Source organism: Aethalodelphis obliquidens, unplaced genomic scaffold (assembly GCF_003676395.1).
Source record: "Aethalodelphis obliquidens isolate GAN/ISIS:26980383/991018 unplaced genomic scaffold, ASM367639v1 scaffold5, whole genome shotgun sequence".
In the NCBI taxonomy this organism is placed as follows: Eukaryota; Metazoa; Chordata; class Mammalia; order Artiodactyla; family Delphinidae; genus Aethalodelphis; species Aethalodelphis obliquidens.
The window spans coordinates 27,963,665-27,985,229 of NW_020837949.1; the positions used below are offsets into that span (position 1 = coordinate 27,963,665).

General features: G+C 37.4%; 1 protein-coding gene across 9 annotated transcripts in view; it reads left to right on the forward strand.

The window, feature by feature from the left end:
* CADPS2 (calcium dependent secretion activator 2) overlaps nt 1-21,565 on the forward strand; it is a 483,666-nt gene that overhangs the window by 443,130 nt on the left and 18,971 nt on the right. For 4 of the 9 annotated variants that reach the window (XM_027102072.1, XM_027102071.1, XM_027102070.1 and 1 more), the window contains 3 exons: nt 1,216-1,299; nt 1,406-1,438; nt 14,709-14,816. In XM_027102072.1, coding sequence (XP_026957873.1) covers nt 1,216-1,299; nt 1,406-1,438; nt 14,709-14,816 — 225 coding nt within the window. Of the gene's footprint in view, nt 1-1,215; nt 1,300-1,405; nt 1,439-14,708; nt 14,817-15,656; nt 16,081-21,565 lie in introns of those variants that run through there. The other 5 variants (XM_027102065.1, XM_027102067.1, XM_027102066.1 and 2 more) reach the window with 4 other exon arrangements.

Below are 21,565 nucleotides of genomic sequence, written 5' to 3' on the forward strand. Positions count from 1 at the left end.
AAGCTGCTACGTGAACAAAAACCAGCCTTCATTAATTTCCCTTTTTGTATTTAAAAAACCTTGTCGGTATTTTCCCTTTGGGAAGGTATAATTTGTCAATAGTGCATATTATTTTGCTTCTAAAGAGGAAAGATGTAGGGCAGTAGATCCTTATTAATATCTTTTATTTATCTTCATGCCAGATCTTAATGTTTCTGCTCAATGAAATAAAATTCTCCACATTTTTAATTACATTACAGTATATATGTCTTAACTCTCATTTCATAGAAGTATAAAATTTTAGAAATGTAAAACTCTTAAGACAATTTTAATTCCATACCCGTCCCACCAACACAAACACACCTTTGACTGATGGGGGAACCGGTGCACTGGTTGGCTGGAGCCCACATAGCAGTCAGTCAATGACAGAATCAGGATTTATGTTCTCAGTCTGGTGCTCTTTTCATTGTACTCTGCAGTGCGTGTATCTGTTTGAGCTCCCCAACTACTTTGTAAGCTTCTGAAAGCAGGGATGATCCTTACATGTCCCAATTGGAACTGCTTGGTGAATACTCGTTAGCTGATGTATCATACTTCCTTTCAATGTTACAAGGGCCCCAGATGTTACACCTTTCCATTTTCTGTTCTTTGTCATTCAACCTCGTCTGTAGATAGAAAAAGTTGGGGAATGGTCAAGTGCTATATGATAGAAAGGAGTTTGATGAAGCTTGACCATCGTTGCCTTGAAACATCTCTCTATTTTTTTTTATTGAGGTATCATTGACATACAACATTATGTTAGTTGCAGGTATACAGCATAGTGATTTGATATCTGTATAAATTGCAAAATGATCACCAAAATAAGTCCATCCCCATACAGAGTTACAACATTTTTTTCTTGTGATGAGGACTTATAAACATCTATATTGGAGTTGAAAATTATATTAAGGAAGAGTCACAGGGATTTAAAGTTTTTTACTAATGGTTTAAGTCATCTCACACGTAGTAACCAGACTCCTATTACACATTGTTCTTTTATCTTAAAAAATGTGCGTATTTTTTCCAGCAATGTAAAAGGACCTTAGAGTTCATCTTCAAAATGAGATTTTGTCATGTGTCACTTTATACATTTCAGGTTTTTGTGCCACGGGAGAAGTTGGTCCAAGAGTTGTTTGCCCCGTTATTTGTTTGTATGCACAGTACTATCCTAAATACTCACTATAACGTGTATTCTAGTTTGTTTCAGTGTTGGAAGGGGTGTTGTCTAAGCTGTCAAGATATGATGAAGGTACTTTCTTTTCATCCATTCTGTCATTCACTGTGAGTATTTTGAATGAGTTCTCCTCTGCTGTCTTTTGACTGCTGTCACAGTACTTATCAAACAGTTAAGAAAATAATTCTCATAATTATCTCTTTTCCACTTAAGGTGAAAGCAGCCGCAAAATATGTTGATGTTCCAGTAAGTATTTTTTTATCTGCTTTTTAAAATTATAAATAAGTCTTTAAAAAAATAATTATGGTTCACCACGGGTGTATTTCAGATCTTTAATCTAACATCATTGCCTCAGGGAGCAGTTTATTTTTCTTAAGCAAGCACTAACCCTCATAGCAAGGCCTGGCAAGGTTATTTCAGTGTACCTTTTCCGTTGTAACTTGGGGAGGTCAATTCATCATGAGAACATATCAGCTCAGCGGCAGCTCTAGGATGGGGGAGAAGATGACTCACATTACTTATAGGAAAAGGTTCACTCTCCTTCCCTTTCCATGAAAGCTCTAACAGGTTTCTTATAGGAGTTAAAGTAACAATCAAGACCTGCTGAATCAAAGAACTAGTTTTCTGAATACAGAAGTGTTATAAATAAATCAATATTCACTTAGCTCAATATATGGTTTTTCACAGAATTCTTGGGAAATAATGCGTGACCTGTAAATTTCTTCAACAATTAAGATACCATGAGAGGAAAGTATGAAACTTACTCAGCTACAATGAAAAAAAATTCATGTGATAAATATAATCAACAAGTTAGTACAGCATTTGTAAGTTGATAGTCATTAACAAATTAGCTTTTGCCTTAAATTCTGTTATCACGTATATATGATCAAGGCCTAAATGTTCTGTTTAATCATGTGTTTTGGCACGTGTATCAATTTTCAAAGAATTAGAGCACAGTGGGAAGAAACTTAAAATTTAAAACTAAGTGGAATATAAGTCATCTCATCTTTGATTAAGGCTGTACTTGACTAGCATCACCATCTCTAGATCATCATTATGAATGTTAGTGGTTTGAGAGCTGGCAAGCGTTGCGTATCAGTTGTAGGTGGCTCTTATTTTTGAAACGCATAACTGCATTTTATACTATGGACTAGACAGTCTCCAGGTTTATTGCTGTTATAGTTATTATAAATGAACATTTTAAATGAAAAGGCCATGGACTTTCCTGCCTTTGCCTGGGGTTTCTTCAGAGTAGTTTTTTGTTTGTTTGTTTTTAGTTTTACAGATGATTCCAAAAGAAGTCTCGGCATACTCCTTGTCTTGTACCTAGAATCAGAAAGTCAGTACTGGGCAATAAGCAGAAATAATCACATTTGTATGGTCCTGCAAAGGAACAGCATGAAAGAGAGAAAGGGAGAATTAAGGGGGAATGGTTTATACTCGCTGTATGAAAAAAAAAGACAAGTAATCATGGGAACACATGAATTCTATTGGAATTCCTAGCAAATACTTTATAATATAGATTTTTGTTTTTAATTTTGAATTACAAATTTTGAATCACAAATTTTTGTTTTTAATTTTGAATAGGACACCATAATTATTTCTGTTCTTAGAGCTTTTGAAATTCTTTATTTGACTGTGTACTAGATCTGTTAGAGCCCATAGAGCTTCAGCATTGAAACACACAGAAAGTGGTTCATTCACTCTCCTTCTCAATGCAGAAGCCCCCTCTCCTGATAGCCCTCACAAAGATTCAGTCAAGCTCTTTTAATTTTTTCAGTGATTGCAGGCTCACCATAAGACAGCCTCCTCTTATGTATAATGAGTTGAAATTCTGTACCTCTGTGAATTCTGTCATGGTTCTAATCCCTTTTCTGCATGATAGCCCTTAAAATATTTGTTGATAATTATCATACATCCTCTTCCCAAGAGATATATGGTGGCTATTCAAAGGGATATATTGTCTGAGGAATTCTTATTTTCTGTATTAAACATCCTTAACTTCTTCACTGAATTCACTAATTAAATACTTATTTAACACGTACTAAGTGCTAGACTCTGGGCATGTATGATGAAAATATATATATGTCCTGCCCACAAGCTGTTCAGTGTCTAGGAATAAAAGAGATAGGGAAATAGACATATCATGAAAACAGCTGTAACAATTGAACCCAGACTCTTTATCATACCAATCGCTCTCTAGATGAATTCCAGCTTACCAATTTCACTATTAAATCAAGTTGCCACCCAGAGCAAAGCATACTAAACCATAGATATGGTCTGGCCATGGCAGATTGCTATAGGAAGAGTTTCTCCCTTAGATCCAGACATTACACCTCTAGTATTGATGTCTGTAAGCATTAACTTCAAAAGCTATGAGGTGCTGTTGGCTGTTACTGTTTTTGTTTGTTTGTTTGTTTGTTTGTTTATGCTAAAACTCCAGCAAGATACCTTTCTGAAGCAGTCTTTTAAGGAGAACCTTATGAGAAAAAAAACAACACTGGCTCACCTTTCACAGAAATTAACTCAAAACTGATCAAAAACCTACCTGTAAAATGCAAACTACAATATAAAACTCTTCTAGAAGAAAACATAGAGAAAATATTTATGGCCTTAAGTTTGGTGATAAGGTATTAGATACAACACCAAAAGCATCCATGAAAGAAAAACATTGTAAGTTGGACTTAATAATTGACTGCTCTGCACTGTTAAGGGAATGAAAAGACAAGCCACAGACATATATTTGATCAAGGACTTGTATCTAAAATGTACAAAGAACTCTTAATACTCAACAATAAGAAAACAAACAGCCCAATTAAAAGATGGTCAAAAGATAAGAACAGACATTGCAGTGAAGACATATAGGTATCAAATAGGCAAATGAAAAGATGCTCAACATCATTTGTCATTAGAGAAATGAAAATTAAAACAATAAGATACTATCACCTATTAGCATGGCTAAAATTTAAAAACTGACAGTAGCAAAATGTTGACAAGGATGCAGAGCAGTAGGGACTCTCATTCATCGCTGGTGGAAATACAAAATGGTACAGCCATTTTGGAAGACCATTTCGCAGTTTCTTACAAAGCTAAATATAGTCTTTAGCAAACCACCGATTGCACTCCTAGGTATTTATCCAACTGATTTGAAAACATATGTCCACAACCAAAACCTGCACACAAGTGTTCATAGCAATTTTATTCATATTCAAGAATTGGAAGCAACCAAAATGTCTTTCAGTCAGTGAATGGATAAACAAGCAGTGGTATATCCATACAATTGGAGTACTAGTCAGCAAAAAAAAAAAAGAAGAAGAAGAAAAATTAGCTATCAGGCGACACGAAGACACAGATGAATCTTAAAGGCATATTGCTAAGTGAAAGAAGCCAGTCTGAGAAGGCTACGTACTGTATGATATCATTTATATCACATTCTAAAAGGGAAAACTACATCTAAAAAACTATAAATAAACTGTATAAAGATTACAAACAGGTTAATGGTTACCATAAGTTCAAGGTCAGGGAGACTTGAATAGGTGAAGCCAAGGGAACTTTTTGGAGCAGTGAGACTATTCCATGTAATACTGTAATGATAGATATAAAACACTATGCTTCTGTCAAGTCCTAACTTTATAGCACAAAAATTGAACCTGAATATATGAAAAAATTTTTTTAATCAATTAGGATATCATGGGATCCTAGGATGGAGACTGTGATAAAATAATCTAAACCCTACTGCAAATGTATGGAATAACCTCACTAAAAAAAGTTGAAGGAAAAAAGTGCTGATCTGAGTCACTTTTGAAATGGGTGGCATATGTAAAAATAAAGGAAAAAGGAACTGTACATAAACATTGTACTCTTGTTGAGAAAGTGTTTCCTCCCAGGTTAACAATTCAGAAACCACTCTATGTGTATAATGGAATTGAACAATTAAGTAAAGGGTGGTGGCTGGTGGGAGCCAAGTTTCCCATGGAGTGAGTTGTTGAAGACAAACAGGAGGAAGAGGCTAGAATTATCCCTGTGGTAATGGATTGGAGTTGGAGCCATCAATGTGAACTTGTCTTTAGCTTAATATAGATAGAGCTGGTTGCATATAGAAATATTTTTAGATATACGTATATGCACGGGTTAGTATATACACATATATTTCCTCAGTTTGTTAGCTGAGAGAGCCTAGAAGCAGTGATATCCCAGTAGCTACAAGCACACCCAGTGCCCAGATCGTGGTCTCTAGTCTCCAATAAAATGAACCAGGATTCCTTGAAGAAATGGCTGACACTAGGACTGGGGCAGGAAACACAAGATGAGCCTGGAGCATCTTGTATATGTGTCAGAGAAAGTAAGGAAGTGTCTAGAAAGAAAAACCCACAGTGATAGGAGATATGTTAAAGGGACCCAGGAGACCCCTGAGAGAGCTCCCAATGGCCTGAGCTAGAGTAAGTTCAGCAACCAGATAAATTAGGTAGTGTTAGCTTATAACACAAAGTATAAAATATATATCTGTTAGTCCATACTGACGTAAGTAAATGATTGACTGAATAAATAAATGGGGAGGGGGGCTTCCCTGGTGGCGCAGTGGTTGAGAATCTGCCTGCCAATGCAGGGGACATGGGTTCGAGCCCGGGTCTGGGAAGATCCCATGAGCTGGGCCCATGAGCCGCAACTGCTGAGCCTGCGCGTCTGGATCCTGTGCTCCGCCACAAGAGAGGCCGCGACAGTGAGAGGCCCGCACACTGCGATGAAGAGTGGCCCCCGCTCGCCGCAACTAGAGAAAGCCCTCGCACAGGAACGGAGACCCAACACAGCCAAAAATTAAATAAATAAATAAATAAATAAATGGGGGAAGGACTTCCCTGGTGGTACAGTGGTTAAGACTCGGTGCTTCCAATGCGGGCGGCGCAGTTTCGATCCCTAGTCAGGGAACTAAGATCCTTTGTGCGGCGCTGCCAGAAAAAAAAGAAATGGAAAAGATAAATCTCCCAAGCAGAAGAATTCCAAATAAATAATGTGGATACTTCCAAGGAGACAGTATAACTCCGTACTCCTTAAGGCTGTACATAGCAACTCCCTTCCAAAGAGCACAGTATGAAAAGGAGGGTGAGGAGAATGGATTTATCAGGGAGAAACCTGACAGTATTACCTCAGCCAGTTTACTGAGGTCAACATCAACAGTGATAAATTATATAGATAATATTTATTCTTGATAAATATTCTGTGGTCTCCTTCCAGAAGCCTATAACTCCAGTCTAATCAGAGGAAAAACAACAGACACGTCCCAATAAAGGGACAGTCTACAGAATATCTGACCAGTACTCAAATTGTCAAGATCATCAAAAAGAAGGAAAGTCTTATAAATTGACAGGAAGAGGTTAAGGAGACATAATGACTAATTAAATGTAATGAGGTCTTCTGGACAGGATCATGGAACATAAGAAGGACATTAGGTAAAAACTAAAGAAATATGAATAAAGTATAGACTTTAGTTCATAATGTATCATTATTCATTAATTGTAACAAATATACCATACTAATGTAAGATATTAATAATAGGGGAAACTTAGTGGGGAGTAAATGGGAATTCTCCATACAATCTTCACAATTTTTCTATAAATCTGAAATTATTCTAAAATTTAAAAAAATTAAAGGGCAATGGACTAGGACTTAATACCTGAGGTTTAATTCCTCTTATGCTGCTCTGTGCCCTTGGATTAACTGTATGACCCTGGGCATTACTTCACTTCAGTGGCCTCAGTTTAGTTATCTATAAAATGGATGAATAAGTTATATAAACTGCATTAGTCCCTCTAACTGTGATATTCTATCATTCTGTGAATTCTAGATCTCTGTCCTATTCCATCCAAGAAACAACAGAGCCCATAAATGTCACTTAGAAGATGATAGTAAGGTAAAGAGCTAGAAAAAAAATTCTTCAGAGAAATGAACAACATCTTCTAGCAAATAATCTCATTTTTGAGATTTTGAAAAAGCAAAAAATAAAAAATACATTTTATGAAATGAAGCGTTAGAAATATAAAATTATCTATGATATCAAGTGGCATTCCTAACACAAAAGAGAAGGAGGAATTCATGATCCTAGTACATACTTGATTGTCAGGTATTCCATATAATTATAGCACAGCTGAAGATGTATAAGAGTCAATAACAAATGGGAGAAAATATTTGCAGATGAAGCAACCGACAAAGGATTAACCTCCAAAATATACAGGCAGCTCACGCAGCGCAATATCAACAAAACAAACAACCCAATCCAAAAATGGGCAGAAGACCTAAACTGACATTTCTCCAAAGAAGATGTACAGATTGCCAACAAACACGTGAAAGGATGCTCAGCATCAGTAAGCATTAGAGAAATGCAAATCACAACCACAATGAGGTCTCACCTCACACCAGTCAGAATGGCCATCATCAAAAAATCTACGATAATAAATGCTGGAGAGGGTGTGGAGAAAAGGGAACCCTCTTGCACTGTTGGTGTGAATGTAAACTGATACAGTCACTATGGAGAACAGTATGGAGGTTCCTTAAAGAGCTAAAAATAGAACTACCATACGACCCAGCAATCCCACTACTGGGCATATACCCTGAGGAAACCATAATTCAAAAAGAGTCATGTACCACAAAGTTCATTGCAGCACTATTTACAATAGCCAGGACATGGAAGCAGCCTGAGTGTCCATTAACAGATGAATGGATAAAGAAGATGTGGCACATATATACAATGGAATATTACTCAGCCATAAAAGGAAACGAAATTGAGTTATTTGTAGTGAGGTGGATGGACCCAGAGTCTGTCATACAGAGTGAAGTAAGTCAGAAAGAGAAAAGCAAATACCGTATGCTAACACATATATATATGGAATCTAAAAAGCAAAAAAAAAGGTTCTGAAGAACCTAGGGTCAGGACAGGAATAAAGATGCAGATGTAGAGAATGGACTTGAGGACACTGGGAGGGGGAAGGGTAAGCTGGGACAAAGTGAGAGAGTGGCATGGACATATATATACTACCAAATGTAAAATAGATAGCTAGTGGGAAGCAGCCACATAGCACAGGGAGATCAGCTCGGTGCTTTGTGACCACCTAGAGGGGTGGGATAGGGAGGGTGGGAGGGAGATGCAAGAGGGAGGGTTTATGGGGATATATGTATATGTATTCACTTTGTTATACAGCAGAAACTAACACAACATTGTAAAGCAATTATGCTCCAATAAAGATGTTAAAAAAGAGTCAATAACAGAAAATGATTCAAATCAAGTCATTTAAATATAACATGTTATGAACATAGTCTTATGTATTTTGTAATCTGTACTTTCATGACACTTCTTTATGAAAGAAAAAATATCATACATAAGAGAAAAATCATCAGTATGTTCCTGAACAGAAGTGAATTTCATTATCTCCTCCTTCTTAGCAAAGAAGCTAGTAGCCGACCCCTTCCCACCCTCGTGATAGCTTTCTAATCAGGGTGATAAACTGTGACCTTCGGATGGTTTGGTAGATTTTTTCTTGGTTAAACAACCCTATTCTGGAGAGCAGTTCCTGTTGTAGTTGCACAGTTCAAGGCTCCATCATAGAACCTTGGAATGTTCATGGTGGCAAAGCCCTTAGACATATAAGAAAAGCAAGACCTCGAGGGGGTGAATCTGTTCCCCCTTCTCAACAGTAACTTAGATGAAGGGAACTCAGACCTGAGAGAGGGGAAGGGAGAATGGCTATAGTAGATATAGGACCAGCATGAAAACATTCACTTTAGCTTTACAGACGTGAACACTAGGCCCAACCCAAAACTTCAGTAGATTTAAAGTAGAATATTAAAACTAACCACCCCCCCAAAAATATTGCCTCCCTATAAGGTAGGGAGGATATAGATGATAGCAATGTATGTTAAAAAGTTGTATGAAAAATTAAGTGAGACCATAATATAAAGTAGCTGCTTAAAAAAACAAACACAAGGTAGCACAACAGAGAAGTTACAAACCCAAACTCAGGAGCCAGACTGCTTGAGTTTGAACCCTTGCTCCATCACTTTTGCTCAGTATCTGTATGACCTTGGGCATCAGTTTCCTTTTTTTTTTTTTACAGCTTTATTGAGGTATAATTGATATATTTAAAACTGCACATATTTAATGTCCATCATTAGATGAGTTTGGACATAGGCATGTACCTGTGTGGACATCAATTACTTTATCAAATGGAAATAGAATTATACCACTTCTAGGCTTGTTGTAAATATGTTAAGCACTTTTCAGGATTCCTGGAATGAAATTAGTGATCAATAAATGTTAGTTGTCGTCATACATTATTACTGATTATAATAAATCTAGTGTCCAGATTCTAAAAAATAATCATTCTGCTCTATACTATCTTGTTCACATCTGTGTTATTGTGGGAAAATCCATCTGTAGTCTTTTAAAAACGACATATAGTTTTTACTTTACCTCCTTTTGAAGAGAGCAGCCAGCATAGTTAAGGGGATCTGGAAATAATGGCTTATAAAGAAAAAAAGGGAAATTGGAATATTATCCTTGAGAGAGGAAAACGCTGAGAGACAAGAGAGTCATGTTTAATACATGGAGTTCCCATTTAAAGAAGCCTCAGTCTGTATCAATCAAGAGGATAGAACTAGGATCAGTGACTAAAACCTAGTGGGAGGGCTTCCCTGGTGGCGCAGTGGTTGAGAGTCCGCCTGCCGATGCAGGGGACACGGGTTCGTGCCCCGGTTCGGGAAGATTCCCACATGCCGCGGAGCGGCTGGGCCCATGAGCCATGGCCGCTGAGCCTGCGCGTCCGGAGCCTGTGCTCCGCAATGGGAGAGGCCACAACAGTGAGAGGCCCGTGTACCGCAGGAAAAAAAAAAAAAAAAATTTGTCTCCTTGTTAAATAGACACCATGACAGTGTTTGCATAGTGTATTGTTAACCTCCTGTGGAAGGTTAAACGGGCTTCTTCTGTATCTAAATCTGTAGCTGTGAAAAATGTCTGCAGCATTGCACCCACCCACCCATGAATGGGGAAAGTGAAGACTTGCACCTGTGGGATTAGGTGTAGCAGCAGGAAGTAAGAGCATTTGCAGTGTGTAATTAACAAGGAATTTTTTGCTTTTCTTTTTTTTTAAACGGCATTTTCATCTCACTGGGTTAACCAGTGATTAGCGCTCGAAAAAAATGTGCTGGAGTCTGCATCCTTACTTAAACTCATTCCCTCGCTGGTGTATTCTATTATGCAGCCAAAGTCAGAGGAGCTCACCTTACCATACTCCATTCCCGTCCATATTTGATTTCTTTATGCTCGTGGGGGAATGTTTTTAGATATTTGTATCCTTTTACTATAACTTCGTTAGCCAAATTCTGTTCTTTTCTGAATCGAATTAGAAGCAATCCAGGAAGGCTTATTTTGATTTAGAGATGACTACCCTAAGAAACAAGATGGAGAAGTTAGTGCTTAATGAACTGAGGATCTCAAAGTTTTTTGTGTTTTTTTTTTAACATCTTTATTGGAGTATAACTGTTTTACAATGGTGTGTTAGTTTCTGCTTTATAACAAAGTGAACCAGCTATACATATACATATATCCCCATATCCCCTCCCTCTCGTGTCTACCTCCCATCCTCCTTATCCCACCCCTCTAGGTGGTCACAAAGCACTGAGCTGATCTCCCTGTGCTATGTGGCTGCTTCCCACTAGCTATCTGTTTTCCATTTGGTAGTGTATATATGTCCATGCCACTCTCTCACTTCGTCCCAGCCTACCCTTCCCCCGACCCCATGTCCTCAATCCCATTCTCTACGCTGCGTGATCTCAAAGTTTTAAATGGGAGAATGAAAAACAACATTTACTCTCTCTTAGTGGTATTTAATACATAATGTGCTCGCTATGTGGTTTTTAATTGTTATTTTCTCGTTCATTAAGAAAACTGTAATTACAAATATAGCGAAGATTTCTAAATGTAGCTCTCCAGAACAAAATATCCTTGATAAAAATTCATCCAGATCTACAGTTGTTGAAGTTTAACAGGCTGCTCCTTTGATAAGGTTGGAGACACCCACTTGCACCAGAATGTGTAGCAATATTCTACCTGGTGATGCAGTCACATGCATGCTTTTCATTTACACACCAGCAAACAAAAACTTAACTGAGTGTGTTCAGTTTTTTGCTTTTTTAACTAAACTTTATTTCCTAATAAGATAACATGTAATAATGGAGTGAGACGCAGTGACTTCCAAAATATGTAGATCTTACTGCCATAAAACAGAGTCTTTGCACAAAGGAGCACTGAACCAGCGATAATGTCTTCTATCCAAACACATTTGTACTGTAAGTAGAAACTGTTTAAAAGGAAAATTACATCTTTTTCAGCAGTTTATCAGAGATAATTACCCTTCATACACCAAAGGAAGGATAAAGTGTTTTAAAGAACTATAATTCTAATTGGTAAATGTCACCAGCTGTTGCAGTTATCCTTACTTGTGTATATTCTTTTAATGATTATAGTCTCATGCCACAAGCTACATGAAAATATATTCACTAGGTGTGAAATTCCTGTATGTCACAGTTGCAAGAATACGTAAACAGCTCAAAGATAAAGGAAGAAATAATGCTAATGAGGAATGTAAGAATTGTAGGTTTTGTTTTCTAGGCAAGTGGATCTTAATTTGCCAAAGGGGAGAAAATGTAATTTCAAAAAGAAAAAAACAGCACTTAATTTGTTGAAATAAACTTTTAAATGAGCTTTACTTCACACCCTCAACCACGGTTGTGATTTTCTTAGAGAGCTGTAGAACTGTCTCAGCTTACAGATTTCAGTATTATATCCCTCGGGTCTGCGGAAGGGAATAGCACTGAGTTTTCTCTTAGGCTTAAACTGTAAAAGTATTTGTTAGTTTTAGATGACAAAAGATAAATTCTTCCTGGACAGTGTTTCATGATGTCTAATGTTATCTTAAAAGTGATCAAGGAAATGGGAAAAAAATTACCTTCGGGTCTGCGGCAAGCGTTTAAAGCCATCATTCTCCATTTCTCCTGGCTGTAACTCAGTTTCCAGTGAGTCTGATGGGTCAAGTGATTGACTAGTTTAAACTTCTAAGCGTACTCTTCTTTTGAAAGGCAGAAATAAAAATGGGGTAGCGGTGGGGAAAAATGGTGGAGGAGGCACGCCTCTCATGTGTTGATTCTTAACTCTCAGTTCCTCTGGGCTGTGCCCAGCTGCCTTGGTATTATATATATCACAGCATTTTGTTTCTAAGCACCTGACTGAAACTCAGATGTGGAGCTGACTTGTTATCATGTATAGAAAGTCGTTCTCCTGTCATTTTCATTCTGCGGCAGTATCCTTTCTGAATGTTCACAGTTTCAGTGTCTTGACAAATTTGAGAGGCACCGAGAGAAATCCTTATCTTATGGGCTAGCTATCTTCAACCGTTAATAGTAGTTAGTAATCTTGTACAAATTACCCTGCCTTTTTACTGGAAAAACTTATGTATAACAGCCCTCGCCCCCAAAGAAGAAAATAACCTAGGCTTCTCTTGAGTAGCCTTGTAATTATTTAAACTTTCAGACATTGCTTATGAGAATTATGTAGAAAAATAGTGAAGGCATGAATTTGGTAAGTTGTCTCCATTAAGTTTGGAATATATTTCCTACATTGTGTACGGATGCTCTGGAAGGAAAGATCAGTGAAGACATTTATATAAATAGTTGTTTCAGATTATAGCTAGTCACGAATTTTGTTATAACAAGGTTATGGGTTTTGTTTTATAAATTTATTTATTTTTTTGGCTGTGTTGGGTCTTCAAATCTGTGCGAGGGCTTTCTCTAGTTGCGGCGAGCGGGGGCCACTCTTCATCACGGTGCGCGGGCCTCTCACTGTCGTGGCCTCTCTTGTTGCGGAGCACAGGCTCCAGACGCACAGACTCAGTAGCTGTGGCTCACGGGCCCAGTTGCTCCACGGCATGTGGGATCTTCCCAGATCAGGGCTCGAACCGGTGTCCCCTGCATTGGCAGGCAGATTCTCAACCACTGCGCCACCAGGGAAGCCCCCTCAAGGTTATGTTTGAAAGGATCCTTCCGTCCATGTGGTATAAATTTCCCTTTCGGCTAAATATAAGAGGTAAATATATAAGAACTTTCTGTGATTTTCATTGCCCAGAAATAACTTTGTTACCAAAAAATCAAATTAATTTTTATTAATGAGATATGCCCAATGTCTATACTGTGCACTGGTTAAGAGATGGGCAGTTTTATCATTGTATCAATACATAAAATACAATCCCCTCCCGGAAAAAGAAGTGATAAGAACTTTGTCCTTCATTTAAGGAAAAGGCACTACTACTGTCCTAGCATCACTCAGATGTATATCTTGTCTTTCCTGCGGTAGTAATAGTTAAATGATTCATATCCTCTTTCACCTAGTTTCCTTACGTTATTTACTTTTACAAAGAGTCCATTGATGGAGTTTGTAAGTGCATCCTATAGATAAGAAATTATGCACGACTGACATTGACTTATTCGGGCATCAGTTCTACCATTTCATCATCATTATTGTCCTATTCTAATGAAATGACTTACTCAGTACAGACTATGAATCAACCCCAGGTATAGAGTATACAGATCATCTAGTCCAGCTGTGTGAAACTAAAAGAAGAACTAGAGATAAATTTAGGAGGAAAACTCTCTAGGAGCCATTCAGGTTTTTGTCCCTCCCTGGTGCTGATTCTGTAGACTCTGTAGGGAGGAGGAATTCTATTAACTGCCTTATCTTGTCTAATATTAGAAGACACCAACTGTTGAGTAACTTTGGAAACTTATCTAATCCACACCTTTGGCTCTTCATGGGAGACTAGTTCATCGGTATTCTTATTGCATTTCTAAAATAATATAAATCCTTGAGGTAGTATTGATAAATATGCATGAGTAGAAGCAATGGATAACCCACAAAATTTTGATTTGCATTTCACTTTGTAATGCATTAAATATTTTTTGTTCAATATCTTCCTAATAAGAAAATTTATTTTGTATCCCTTGAACACCCATAGTAGTTGAGGAAGGCAAACCAAGGAAAGCTAACAGTTTTTAAAATATATATGGATAAACCAGCCAGAAATGATGAAAAGGAAATTGAACTTACAATTAGGAAATGATTATTGCATGTGGGAATTTTTTTGAAAAATGTATTCATTTATACTGCTTGGCATATTGACCTAGCAAGTTAGCCATTAAAAAAAAAAAAGAGTATCTACTAGCTTACAACCACATATTTCTAATCATCTTAATAATGATAAGTAACTATGACCTCAAGTTATAGACCTCAATAATAAACGTTCATTTACTTTAATTATGGAATTTGAAGGTGTCCATTGTTGATTTGATCTTAAGCATATTTTTCTACTGTAACTTTTGAAAGGATATAAGGAATGATTTTCTAGGATGGTGATTAAATAACATTTTCACAATCAAGACGCGATATTGTTTTATTCCCTGTGCTTTTCCCTCACAACAGAAACCAGGAATGGATCTGGCAGACACCTATATTATGTTTGTTCGGCAAAACCAGGATATTCTTCGAGAAAAGGTCAATGAGGAAATGTATATAGAAAAGTTGTTTGATGTAAGTACCCTTGCAAATCATGCTGGCTTTGCAGCTGTACTGTGAAGGAAACAGTTACACTTTGATAGTATGTCTGCAAAGCAGACTCTCTTTTTTTATTTCTTTTTCTTCTACGCAGCTAATATAGTTGCCCATTTTATTTCTTTGACTGCTGACAGAAGCCTTAACTGGCTTTTTTCTGTACTTGAAAACTGTCACTATTAGAGTGAGAGTCTCAAAATCCTTCTAAGGTTAATTTTAGCAAGCAAGGTGATATCCAGTTTACCGTTGTATATAGTTTACATCACTTGCCTTTGCAGCAATCCATAAACAGAATCAGACTGTAATGGATTTGGCCCCTACTATAAAAGTTTTTCTTAAGTCAGTATAATATTCTTCATTTAAACAAAGAAATAAGCTGCAGTAAAGGCAGATATCTGCCACTGTACTGTTAGTGTGCATTTTCATCTTGCTTTCCAGTACTGACGTTTGCTAACAGAATACTGCTGTAGTCTCGTGAAGATCTTCACTGAGGCATGGCAGCTCCTAGAATGGGGAGGTTGTGGTTTTAGATGGCCTGATCAGCAAGTTTCATTCACCGAGTACCTGTAAAAGAGACTAAGAGAGCAGTCCATTTCAACAACAATGTTGTCACTCATTTGTAATTATTCAGCAGTCAGTTCAAAGGAAATGGTACTTTGCTTGTGACATAACTTGGCATAATTCACTACAGTGCTGATTCTGAAATGGAGTATTTGCTTTGAACTGTATTTATTTATGTACATCTTCTCTGCATTTTAGAAGTGCTTTTCTGGCAGTTTCATTTAATTATGCAAGTTACTGCAAATGTTTTCATAACAGCAGTTCACGGGCTTCATGGTGACACTTCAGCTGTGGCAGTTACAGAAGGTCCTGCTACGTCATCATCTCCACCATGGTCTGTCATGTCAGTGTTTGCTGTTTGTCAGATTGGGTGGTCAAAATGAGCCTTATCTTTCATATTTTATGTTTCTAGCCTCTACCCAGGCTGTTTACAATAAAAGTATCATCTGTTTTAATAAGCTAAGTGTTAATATGTGTGAAAAGAATGATTTCCTAAAAGCTTTGATGCCCTGCAGGGGTAGAAAAATTATCATCCATCCAGCTGGCTCCTTTACAAAATACTGAAACCATATTAGCAACTTCTGCTTCCACTTGGTATTGCTCTGAATTTACAAGCATATGTTTCACTTCCAAGTTCTCTTTTACTTTTTTTGCTTATGTGGTAATTTTCAAAAATGTTGAACAGAAAAGTTGAGTTGATGTTATTCCCATTATGTTTCTTCTTGGTATAGCTAAAGCACATCTTCTATGGTGAAAAAATGGTAGAGTCATTCTGGAAATAGGCCACTGTGTGTGTGTGTGTGTGTGTGTGTGTGTGTGTGTGTGTGTGTTTCTTAACATCTTCAATTTTTTGTCTTGGCGACCTATTTACTACAAAGCTTGCCATCAGATTGTAACAGAGGTAGAATTTCTTTTCTTTTTTTATAAATTTATTTATTTATTTATTTTTGTCTGCGTTGGGTCTTCGTTGCTGTGCGCGGGCTTTCTCTAGTTGCGGTGAGCGGGGGCTACTCTTCATTGCGGTGCGCGGGCTTCTCATTGTGGTGGCTTCTCTTGTTGTGGAGCACGGGCTCTAGGTGCGCAGGCTTCAGTAGTTGTTGCACGCGAGCTCAGTAGTTGTGGCTCGCGGCCTCTAGAGCGCAGGCTCAGTAGTTGTGGCGCACGGGCTTAGTTGCTGCGTGGCATGTGGTATCTTCCTGGACCAGGGCTCGAACCCAATGTCCCCTGCATTGGCAGGTGGATTCTTAACCACTGCACCACCAGGGAAGTCCCAGAATTTCTTTCTTCATAAAGTTATTTCCTACTTAAACTCCCCTTCATTCACCAAACTTCTTTTGAAGACCTTTTGTATGGCAGCAGTAACAAACAGAGCTAACTAAAGTGGATGCCAGGAGGCCAACATTAAAATGATGTGCTAGTTTGATTATCCTGGTGATAGGTGTATACTTTCCTTTCAATGGCTAAGCATCAGACATGGCTGTGAGTTTGCTTCTAAGGGGAACCCTTGACAAGCCACCATTCTGTTTTGGTTGTGAAGGTTTTGTCATTCTGTGTATCCCCAGTAGAACATTGGACTTGTTATTTGTAAAATAGTTATAATGTCCTTAAACATTCTAATATTTTTAAGTTGCACATTTTTATTACTGTAATTAAAAATAAAAAGTAAACTGTAATTCTATTGATATGTCACCAAGAATAACATATGAAGGGGTACCGAGAGCCCCTAATTAGCCAAGACTGAATTTGCCTCAATTACAGTTAGTAAATGAGAGGTTATCAAGTATGTGTTGAAAGGTAAAGTAGAATGTGTATCTTAAGCAACAGATCATTACTGAGAGACGTTATATAATTACTTGGCTGGAGCTTAAAATAATATTGTTAGGTGTCAAGAAACAGTTGAAAGTAATGACCCTATAAATCCTGTTAGCAACCTTAGCCTACTACAGATAAAAGAATGAACAGTTTTATTCAGGCATCATGACAAACTTTTGCTATTCCAGTTCGCTTCCTGAGTAAGGAAATGGAGCCTCCCACCTTCAGATGCAGAAGAAAATGCGCACACACACACTCACACGCCTGCGCGCAGACGCGCGCACACTCACTGCAGTGAGTCAATACTTAGTGGTTTTAACCCACCCAGATGAGAGTACAGGGCCTGCAGTTTCTGGTCATGAAATAGGAGAGCTTAACTTCTTAAAAAAGATGTGCTTTTTATCCAGATGAAGTTCGCTTCGTTCTAGAACACATAGCAGTATTTCCATATAATTATTCTACAAAACACCCATCCTGCCACCAACACCAACACTTTAAAAAAGAATGCATGTGTTTTACTAAAGAATTTTTCTCCGCATGATGCCTCACACGTGAAAAAGACTGCTGAAAATTCTGTGAAACTGGCCCTGAGAGTAGTAATTAATTACTTGTGGTGTTCCTGGCCTCAGAAACTTTTTGATCCATTAAGCATCTTACTGGTTCCTGATACTTGTGGCTAAATACCTTAGGTTCTGATTAAATAACTGTACCAGGGACTAAGGTAAAAAAATGACCATTGCCCTGGATTTGCATCCATCGTGTTGGGGATGCACCTGCAGAGGAGAGTGGTACCTTCTACTGTTGTCCCCGTGCAGCCCCCCACCCAGCCGTACACCATGACTCTGCTTCCTAAGCATCCTGCACTGCTATTATTATTGTTCTAGGCCCTAATGGAAGTTTTCTTATTTCTTCAATGTGTTAAAGAGGGGGATGACTAAAATCTGTATTATCTGAAAGACCATAGATAGGATAACCTTAGACGTTTACATCAAATCTTGAAATATTAAAACTAAAAGTATCATTTGAAGATCGAAACAGTTAATATTAGGATAAATATCAACACATTCTGCTTTACTCCACAAGTGGTTAAACTTATAAAACACTTTCTGCTTAAAACAGAAATAATTTCCAAAAAGTGTAAGTAAATGATGGCAGATCCCCTGTTTAATGGAAGGTACTAAGTTTGATTAAGGTACATCCCTAATCTTTTCAAAGTGTCAAAATAATTATAATAGCCTTCCCTGTCACCACTACTATTCGCAGGTCACCTCCGTGTCCCAGGAAATGTGCTAGATACTTGACCTATATCATTTCTAACCTTCTGGGTAGATGCCATCACCCCCATTTTAGCCTTATTTTCAGGTTAAGGAATCTCCCACCCAGAGACAATAAAGGACTTGTTAAATGCTAAATCGGACTTTGAAATTGTGTCTCTCTAGTTTCAAAGTCCATGTTACGTCTACCATACTTCAGACTTACAAAATTTGAAGTGGTAAAACAGTGTTTGTAGGAAGAGGGCTAGACCAGGAATCCAGAAACCTCAGTTCCAGCCACAGTTCTGCCATTAATTGGATGAGTGAGCTTCAAGAAGGTATGTCGCCTGTTTGAGACTCAGTATAGGTAGTACATATAAACTGAAGAAGCTAGTCTAGAACTCCAGATGGTTTCTGAAATCCCTTCCAGATTTTAAACCAACCAATTAAATTAGTTTTAATTTTAGCAGTGGCGCCAAAAGTTACTGGGTTGGTTGCATGCTGAGTCTTGCACCCCGGAGTAGCAATCAATTCTTAAGTTTTTTTGTGATGGCCAGGTGAAAGCAATAAGCAGTAGCAATTACAGTAGGTAAGTAGAAAATAGATTCTATATAAAGACTGTCATTTGACATTCTGTACAGCTACCACCATGGTTCTGAACCCTACATTTAGAAAAATGGTTGGAACTCATATATTCTGTATTCATGTTAAGTCTTTCTGAGTGACCAGAATATCTTAAACAGAGGCTGTCTTTGCCTGTCAAGTAGTCATTGGTGGTACACAAGCTGTGTTTAAAATCTATATGTTAATATAATGGTCCCTGCGTTGCGCAGTATATTCTTGTAGCTTATATTGTACAACATGGGGAATATAGCCAATATTTTATAACTATAAATGGAGTACAACCTTTAAATGTTGTGAATCCCTATATTGTATATCTGTAACTTATATAATACTGTATAGCAACTATACTTAAATTTAAAAAAAGAAAAAATTATACTCACTTATTATGTTTTGAATTTAGCCAAAGGAAAAAAATATACCTGTTAAATCTACTTTTTCAATTTAAAAAAATGTGTCTTGGTAAGAGAAATCTAAAGGAAGTTCTGTAGCAGAAGAGAATATGGATTCACCAAAAGAAGGTGTTCTGCTTTGCAGGCAATCTCCCTTACCTCAGTGTATAAAACATCATTGTCAGTAGCTGTTTAAAAATTTTATCAAATCAAAACCGTCCACAACTTGTCTGATTCCAATATAAAGGCACGGCAATGATTTTCTAATTCTTTTTTTTTTTTTTTTCTAATTCTTATATTCCATTTTTAACGCCTACGATGATGTTTCTTCCCACGCTCTCAAGTTTCAGCAAACACAGTGAGAGCCCCAAGTGCCCATGGGTCAGGAGAGAGGCTGGGCAACTTCCCTGAGAGCTTTGGATCTCTGGGTCGGAAAGTGGTGATGTTTCAGAAATCAAAACTGACACCACGGTAATCACCACGAGAGCATCCTCTGTGGTCACTTCCTAATGTCCAAGAATATTACAATGCTGAGGCCCGTAGGGGTCGACTGAAGTGCATCCTGCTGTCCAGGAGAGACACTCAACCTTCCTACCTCTCTAAACCTTTGTGCATCTATAGGGCATTTCCCATCTTGTGTCCCTTTGAAACAATTTCGATTTAGCTCTAGTGTTGCTGAAGACACATCAGGGTGCAGTATTTAATTGGTAAATCATGCAGATTAAACATTCTCTTGTGTTATAAACTGATTAAATATCTAATTGTTGAAGAGTTTCATCTCAATGAGATTTTTTTTAAATCGTGTTGTGATGTCTTCTAAAATTAAAAGTAATTCTTTAAATGATAATTAATCAGTGATATTCATCCGAATAGTGTTTTATGAAGGATTAATTTCTTAGGACTTTCCTTGAAAAGAATTCTTTTCAGTAAAGAAACTCTAAATTAAACATTTTAAGTAAAATCGACCTAAACTATGTCAGTGAGTTCAGTAGTCATTTTAAGATATGGTAAGAAAAAGAAATGAAACTATTGCAAGTGAATATGCTTTTCAAAATAAAACTAATTTTGCACTTCTATGCTCTTGTTTGTCTCTGGACTCCCGAATAAGAAAAAGGGGGGAAATGCTCAGAATTTTTGAGTTAACTGTTTCACACCAATGCCCAAATTTTTGATTTGAGAATTTATTCATCCTCAGTAAGACTGACACTACTATTCTTAACTTATTTAAAAATTAAATTTATCATGTTGGTTTCCCAAGAATACATGAAATCAACAGGACATGGGTAAGAATGGCTGCTAGATAGTAGGATATATTTAGAACTGACCATCTACTTTTTCAGTCATATTCCTTGGATGAATTTCTTTGTGTATGTAATCAACCTCATTATTAGAAATGCAGGCTGGAACCCGTTAAGACCCGTTAAGAAGACTTCTTTGCCTTCCTGCATTTCTTATCATTCCATGATATTATAGATATATTCTCTTATATGTGAATGTCGATTTAAAGATAGCACTTTTCCTCTTTTCAATGATCTTTCACTTTCAAATGACGAGCAAGTGGTTATACACCTGCCTAAATCAGTATAGCTTCCCGTTACAGCGTATTTTCTTTTTGGTTTTGTCCCTGTGTAAAAAGAAGTCAAATGTAAAGCATTACTTTGGCACATTATGCCCAGTCATGATTTCCCTATCAGCACTCAAATGTTACCATCACTCTCATGTCATTCCATTCTTTTCCTTTTCCATCACTAGAAAAGATGGATGATAGAAGCTCAGGGATGTCCTTGAGACTCTTTGAGATCATTTATTTCTACCCACTGTTAGGTCGTGTACCCTGGGCCACACTGTGCACTAAAGGTAGATAAGAAGTTTAACTGTCTGTTTCTTACTTGTGTTATAGGACCGGCATCTCACATCTCCTACATTTAAACAATGTCTGATTTCGCTGCTTTAACACATTGTTTTCCAGGTGGTGGTTTTTATTTTCATTATATATATTCCTGCTTTGTTTTACCCACAGTATTCAGACTCCCACTGAAGTTGTTGGACGTCTTTTAAGACAGTTGTAGTCAGACTTGTTCTGTATATG